Genomic DNA, 7,788 nt, shown 5'->3' with positions numbered 1-7,788 from the left:
TTAAGGTGGAGATTAAATTCAACAGATTTTGCACGTGTTGCTGATATGAATAACAATTGGCTATAAGGACAGCTTCTTCGTTTCCCAAACAATCAGTGTCTCATAAAACAGTCTCTTCCCTCCTCCACTCTAAGGCTTCCTCTGCAGCTTTTGTTGCTCCACCCTGGTTGTGCTGACTGTCCATCATGGCCGCGACCTTCTGCTCCAACCTCCACACCTGCTCCCGATACTTCCTACGAATCTGCCGGTATGAATTCAAGGCTTTACTGGAATTAGGGAAACACATAAAATTCAGTTTAGAGCATACGAAATTGAGGTAACAACAGCCAGAAGAGTGCATTAAATGCTTTTCATACAACATTCACCTGTGAGCTTGCGAGAGGCGAGCAATCTGCTCTCCATTGTCTTTCCTGTGGGAGACGCTGTCTGAAAGAGCTGTGCTCAGAGAGTCTTGGACCAAAGCCAGTCGCTTCTTCAGGGCTTGTTCTCTGGAAAAAGAAAACAGGCAGTAAGAACATAATTCGAGGTCATTCAGGTTGCTGAAATCACTAAAGATGTTTACTCACAAAAATCATAAAATGTATGAAAAAAATCCTGTTGATGGTGTGTCTTTTAGAGCATATGATGAACTGTGACAACAGGAGTATTTTTTTTTCCAAAAGAAGCATTCATGAATCAAGGTTAGAAGAGAAAGAACATGCTCTCTGAAGCATCACATGTACAGAAACAGCTAGAAGTTCTTTATGTTCAAAGTCTGATTTTCTTCTTACTGTGTTACTAGGCAACAGTTTAAAATCATGTGAGATTTGTCTGATGTATTATCCAGTATGATTACATGTTGAATCTCTTTTCTTTGAAAATCCATATAAATTGAAATGATAGTTTTTCTATTGTTTCTTTTCACTTGTCAATTATCAAAGGCTAAATATTTCATGCAATAACTTCCTTAATATTCACAATATGTTGTGAATATACTGAATCAGACTGTAGTTTTTACAGTGATAACCCCTCATTTTAACCTCTGGACAACAGCATGTTCTCACCTCTGTAAGACGGCGTGCAGCTCTTTCAGAATGGGTCTGGTTAGCAGACTATCACAACCAACTTTAGCTGCATTCTCACAGAGCCTCTGAAAAATAATATTTGTGAAGATTAATAAAAAGTAAAAAAAAAAAAAAAAAAAAACTGTTGTTGTCTTAATTATTTGTATGCCCAGAACATGTTATCTGCACACTCTGTTTAAGCCTGTATTTCTGATGTAGTTCAACAATACTTGTAGTCACAGATTGGTCATTTTGCTGTTAGCTGTTTGGTAACAGAGGATGCTGTGTGCACTTAAATTGTAGATTCAGTTAAGTTTTTTTTATACATTGCTTTGCTGCCGACTGTTGTTTCAATTTGGACATAGTGATTATCATAATGAAGTTCCTTCTTTCTCCAGCCTAAAAGCAAAGCAGTAAAGCAGTAAATTTTGGTTGGTCTGAGTGTTGTTAACTTTAGTAAACATGACACTGCAAACATACTATATATATTACACATGTGAAAATGTACTGATATACATAATCAGGTTGTGACGATGCATGTAAGCGGAGCTGCATTTCAGCTCAGTGCAGTTTGGTTAAATAACCTAACTTTAAACAGTCTGTAGAAATCAAGGAGTGTGCAGCCCTGCGGGATAATTGGTCTAATCAGGAAAATGTTTAACCTTCAGGTAAAAAGCTTAGAAAATGGTTTAAAATTAAAGTCACAGTGTTGACCTAAAGGAGCCTTTGAGTTCTTTGTCATTTGACAATGACAGAGGTGAGGTGGTGTGGTATGAATTAGTGCTGCTGTGACAGGACAACTCAGATGAAGACCTTGTGAAACCAAAATATCCTTCTTGGCCTGGAGGGATTCTGCTTTGGTAGATGTGTGATTTCCCATGTGGGACAGCCAGATTTGAATCGGGTCTGTCGCAATAGACCAGCCCCCTGCTCCTTCTTGCTCATTTCACCTTGACTTTGTATTATTTGTGCAATTAAGAAAAAAAAGTCTGCATAGGATTCAGAGCTACCTGTTGTTCAGTCTTCCGATCTTCTACTTCCTCCCGAACCCTTTCTGGGATAAAAATTCCAGCTGCTTCCTGAGCCTTCTGGCCCATTAAACTCCACTCCAGACACCTCAGCTCTTTTTCCTTGAGTCGGATTAGAGCTCGTAGATCTGACATCTCCTCCTAGACAAAATTAGTTTAATCGTAGCATAGCATAAACCATATACAAGGTAAAGATTTCTACATTAGTGACATATGTTATCAATGTTACATTCCTCTTCTAAGACTAAAGGCTTCAATCCTGGATTTTCTTTCTTGATTTTGAGCTAATCTAGTCTAATCTGGTTAACAGTAAGCTGGTTAAAAAACAATAAGTAACTGTTAATCATCATATAAGAATGAAGATAAAAGAACCAATCACATTATATTGTTCTGGCATACATTGACATTGGAGGTGAGTCAGAAAACCTGTATAATTATCCCAAACAGTGTGCTGTGTTACTGCAAGCTGAGGGCAGTATTATGCACTACAACACAGTTTATACGTCTGATACTAAACAACTATGACACTGGGACAAAACTCCCATTTTTTTTTCTCTTCATCTCTTTGCATGCCAACAAACAAACTCAGACCCCAGACAAATGCCGCTCTTACCCTGACAGAGACAAGTTCATAAAACAGGGAAGCTTTCTCCTTTTTGGTATCAGGAGGTTTATCCTTAGTCTTGGGTCCCCATCTTGTTCCAGCTGGTTGACCAGATTCTGAGCTCAATTTGCCTTCTACTCCTGGACCTGGCTTAGGCAGAGAAATTGCTGCCCGGTCCCTCCTCAGACGCTTGATTTGTTCTTGGAGAAATGCTTCCCGATCCACTAGTTCAGGGGTGCTGTGAGGTTATGGAAAGCAAACATATTTGAAATGTTATTCCTTTGAATTCTTTGGGAATTTTTAAAGTTTAAGGTGATATTGTATCATCATGAATTGGTTGTGTAGTTTATGATGTCACCTCTGCCCTGTGGGGCTCTGTGTTTGCATCTCCTCTGTGATTCCTGCTGAAGAGAAGGAGGTGGAAAGTTCTTCAGTTCCCATTTTCCTGAGCTGAACTGATGGACTGTCATCCTGCTGCCGTTTGCCAACCGTCTCTGATGAGAAAAAAATGTATAACGCCACCTGTTTGATATGAAGGACATTTATACCTGCTGTATGTGAGTGTCTCTGAGGGTTTAGTCTGGAGTAAAACTTGTGTTTACACCTGCTGAGTCTGTCTGCTGAGGACTGCTCTGCTGCCTCTTGGCATCATAAAGTGACAGTAGCTCACTGTAGGCCTCCTCACACTCCTCACTGTCAATCACAGAAGACAAAATATGACCTTGTTAGATGAGAAGGACCTGCTTATTAAACTGCTGACCTGTGCACATCAATATTATGAAGCATGCCAAAGAAATCTGTGACACGGACACAGAAAAGCATATGTTTGCAGACAGGCCAATGTGCTGATGTGTCAGGTGTTTTTAATGCGTACCAGTATCTGAGAGTCGTCTGCAGGGCCGCGTAGTCTGATTCAAGTTTGGTTAACGCAATACTGATCTGCTCTGACTCTGTCTTCTTTCGCTCCAAAGCTGCAGTCAGACGTTCATTTTTGGCCTTCAGCCTCTCAATACATCTGGGATAATGAGATGGATTCAAGGCAAAAGAGTTTGGATTATATGGGAGAAGATATGGTTTATTGTACTGGTTGATGCACAACATTAATAAATCTTGCCGCATAAAAAAAGTTGTTAGATAAATCTCCTTTGGGCTTATCGCATTTAACAAGACCTCCGTAAAACACTTAGCAAAGACCACTTATAGTAGATGGCTTTGATGGAAAATAATAAAAACATTAGAAGATAAAAAATTCTTTACTTGATCCTTTTCTAACTTAAATGCACTTTCTTAATTGTATACAGTATCTGTGTTATATTCCCCTTCTCCAGCCACCCTGAAAGCAAATAGAAATGTACCACATATACAGACTTTAGCTATCTTAAGCTTTATTCAAACATTCATTTCTGTCAATCAATATCAAATGTGTCTATCCAAGTCTATCTATACTAGTTACTTGGCAACCAAATCCTTTAATATAAAAATTCTATAAAAAGGTAAAACCATCTAAATCTTTGTTTGTTTGTCTGCCCTGGGCCCCCGCCGATTATGAAGACCACAGAAATTTCTCTGAGTCAGCTCCTCACATTAGCGACTGCAGTATTTCTTTCTCCACTGGTGTGCTGGGGCCGGAGGATGAAGTTGAGCGATGCTACAAAGCTCAACAGTTTCGTTTGAGTGACCAGTTATGTGTTCAGCTCCAGTGTGAACACTCTGAATGTTGTTGTTGAGAGGAGGACTCTGTCCAAACTATTAGACAACCTCTCCATAGCATGCTGCTCAGCAGGAAGTGTGTCAGCAGGAGGTTTCTCCAGATGAAACACAGAACAGAGCTCTATGGGGAGTCACTTCTGCCCAATGGATATACAGTGCAACAACACTTCAACTGTAACTCAATGATAATTGATCACATTGGTTTTTGTTTTATTTATAAGTGGTTTTGTGTGTGTGTGTTTGCTTTTTCTTTCTTTCCTATTTATTAGCTGCTGCAACAACACAATTTAAACAAGTAAACCCATTTAGATTTCAATTTCAAATCCCACAGTGTCATAAAGTCATAAAAGCTACTTTATATAAGCAAGCAGATCAAAACAAAAGACTGTGGTCTCCTGAGAAAAACAACTAAATGCCTCCTTCACCACATTCTTTATGACGCCAGTTCTTAATGAATATAAATGCGTCTGGTTTGAGCACCCTCTGTAAGTTATTCCATGTTCAAGATGTATTGTATTGGAAGAAAATGCAAATTTCTCCCCAGATCTACCTCTTAAGTACCTGGAAATCTTAAATTGATCCCTGATTAGATTTGTAGAAGCAACAAAACAAAATAAAGCATTTAATGCATTTATGCATGACATGAAACATTAAAGTTTTTCTGCCTTGGATCTTTTCATGCATAAAATATGTTACCCAGAAAACCAGTATCCACCTAATCAACAATCTGTTCCATATCTTTTCTCACATGTATTCAGACATGGATGCACTTTACTCTAGCTGATTTTGGTACTTTGAAACATCTTGATTTGCATTTTGGGTTTACCTGTTCAGTCGCTCAGTCTCAGACTCCAGACTGATGGGGCTGGGACATGGACTGCCTGAGTTAACAGAACCCAGTGAACACCCATCCCCAACCAAAGACAGAGGTGTCACAGCTCTGTTTGTTCTTCTGTGAAGTAAAGGTGAACCAGGGTAAGGAGGAGAGGCCCAGTCTGGACTGAGAGCCCCAACAGTGGGTCGGTAGGAAGGGGAGAGGCTTCCAGACCTCCAGGCCTTGTGGAGACCAACCAGCTTAAGCACAAGAGATGGACAGTTGCATTCATTTTTTTGTCTTCCACAGTAAATTTTATGGAATTACGAAAACTAGAGTTTAGTCCTCCAATAACTTATTTTTCCTCCTCACTAGTCCTCTCTTCATCAACTCTTCCCACCTTGTTTTTCTCCTCCTCCACCAGACTGGTGGTGCTTTGTGCCCTCTGCAGCTCCTCCTGGTGATTCTGGATGGAGTTACTAAGACCTGATTCCCGTTTGTCCACATCCAGCAGGTCTTCTATGTGCTGGTCCTTTGAAAGGTGTAATGGGCATGAAATTCCAAAATCTCTTTCCATCTCGTCCAGTATCTGCAACCAGTAAACTATATTTACAAAAAGGTGATGATAGAGGTATCATACTGGAATCCAAGCAGAGAGATATTTTCCTTTTGAACTGATCTATTAAAACTCACACAACAACATTTAATCTCTTCTACACAAATCATGCTAAAAGAACAAACAAACAAAAAAAACTCTAAATTTGACCTTACATTAGAATTTCTTTGGAATTTGCAGCTGTAATAACAAACATTTAAATATTTTTTATTATCATTATTTTTTTTTTCTTCATTTCCCCTGTTTTAAACCTGGGTGGCTTTATTCCAGTTTTCCTGAGCTGCTCTTAGGTGCTCTTCATGCTTTTCCTGATCACAGGCTCTGATGGGAACAGCCCAGGTCCTTCTGCAGCTGATGGAGTGCTCCACTGATGATAGAACCTCCTGAAGTTTTGTCCACACAACGCCACCTCCCCCTAAAGGGAGAAAAGTAGAGGTGCAACAGATTAAGATTAAACTAGAGGATTTCTTCCACTCAGCCCAAATGCATCAACACTCAAATAATGTAGTCCATTACACAAAGTTTTACATTCCAACCTCGGCCAGCCAGGGGAGGTTTAGATGTCACGGTGGAGGCTGTGATCCTCTCTGGGATGCTTCTGACGAGCCGATGAGACAGCAGATCTGGGACCAGGGGTCTGGATGGACCTGTTGGTCTCATGTCACCTGGTTCACTGCAAGAGTACCGTTTACACTGAGACTAGCTGAATTGTGTATTGTGTCTTAATGTGAGAATATACATGGTTCTGTGGAAGGTAGGTGGACTAAAATCCACTCATTCAGACTTGATCTGCAAATTCACACATCTCTGCATGTACTTCAATCACCTTGGAGCTTTCAGGTTCCCCATCTTCTTGTTCAGTTCAGCAATGATGCTGAGCAGGGTGCCCACTTCAGCCTCGCACTGAGCCACCTCTGCTGGTGTGGGCTCAAGGTTGATAACTGGGCCAGAGCCCTCAGGGTCAAGGGTTATGTGGTCACCAAGGTTCAGCACCTCTTTGTCAAACCCTGAGCTGGTATCCAGGCTATCGCATCTGTCCCGCCCGGAGTCCTACAGAAACATGGAGTTGTAGCTGTTGTAGCTAAATTTTCTGAACCAACACATAATAGTGCATGCATGTACTTTCTGCACATGAGCTATCTGTATCAAAAATCTGTCCTGATCCAGACATCGGACTGTTTAGCAGCTATTGTTTTAGGCAACGGAAAAGGAGGAAACTAAAAACATCCTGAGATCCAACTTCCTGCCCAGCAAATATTTGTGGAACAGCTCTTGTTTTAACAAATTTTTTTTACATGTAACTAATTGTGTTTAAGAAATACTTGTTTTGGTGAACAAGTGCAGACATTTAAAAAGTACTCCACAAAACTTGTTTTGATGGCTTGAATTTTAACATAATCTCTGCAAAGCAGAGCTGATGGCATGCTTGAAATTCCTCATCCCAGGCAGAATTCCTAATCAATGTCAGAGGTTATCACAGCATGCCATGGATAATTTGCCAAACCAGCACATATTGTTAAAATCTCTGGCATTTAGGTGTTTCGGAAAGACGTGAGTACATGGAGCTATGAAGGATAAGCACACCACATGATGCCATATAAAATCTAACAATGGATTATTGAAAATCATGCTAATTGATAACACTGCTCAGAATAGTTAAAGTTAAAAAAAATACTAGATTTAAAATCGAACGTGGAACTTTTTCCAAACAATAACAACAACTGATCTTGTTAATGTTACTCGGCTGGTGGTTTCACATATTAGTTTGGAAAGTGACATATTTAAAAACAATAACAGTCTTTCAAATATTTCATCTTAACTTACCTCCATGCTTCTTGGTTGTTATGGCTACAGCAGAGACTCAGTTTGGGGTGTGTTTAAATCTAAATATGTTTTCTTCAATACTGCTATTTTGCGTTATTATATTTTCCAATTCTCAGTCACTGCAGCAATCTGCTTTCTACATGGCTAGC

General features: G+C 39.9%; 1 protein-coding gene across 1 annotated transcript; it reads right to left on the bottom strand.

The window, feature by feature from the left end:
* Nucleotides 1-7,788, bottom strand: ushbp1 (Usher syndrome 1C binding protein 1). Its single transcript, XM_042006632.1, has 14 exons — nucleotides 7,640-7,788; nucleotides 6,642-6,865; nucleotides 6,352-6,488; nucleotides 6,067-6,230; nucleotides 5,600-5,788; nucleotides 5,212-5,459; nucleotides 3,550-3,690; nucleotides 3,280-3,368; nucleotides 3,034-3,169; nucleotides 2,685-2,913; nucleotides 2,054-2,212; nucleotides 1,044-1,129; nucleotides 366-488; nucleotides 1-266 (listed from the first exon to the last, which is right to left on the bottom strand). Exons 1-14 carry the CDS (start codon nucleotides 7,643-7,645, stop codon nucleotides 101-103), a joined length of 2,097 nt encoding a protein of 698 aa, XP_041862566.1. The 5' UTR covers nucleotides 7,646-7,788; the 3' UTR covers nucleotides 1-100.

This window comes from Melanotaenia boesemani, chromosome 14 (genome assembly GCF_017639745.1).
Source record: "Melanotaenia boesemani isolate fMelBoe1 chromosome 14, fMelBoe1.pri, whole genome shotgun sequence".
NCBI lineage: Eukaryota > Metazoa > Chordata > Actinopteri > Atheriniformes > Melanotaeniidae > Melanotaenia > Melanotaenia boesemani.
The sequence above is the reverse complement of the archived record's forward strand: the minus strand, read 5'-3'. Positions and strand labels throughout refer to the sequence as shown.

Excerpts from the sequence above, each read along its gene's own strand:
- ushbp1 (XM_042006632.1), bottom strand. Across the intron at positions 5,789-6,066 it reads ACTGGAATAAAGCCACCCAG|ATACTGGACGAGATGGAAAG; the intron begins GTTTAAAACAGG and ends TACTGGTTGCAG. Across the intron at positions 2,914-3,033 it reads CAGAGCCCCACAGGGCAGAG|CACCCCTGAACTAGTGGATC; the intron begins GTGACATCATAA and ends ATAACCTCACAG.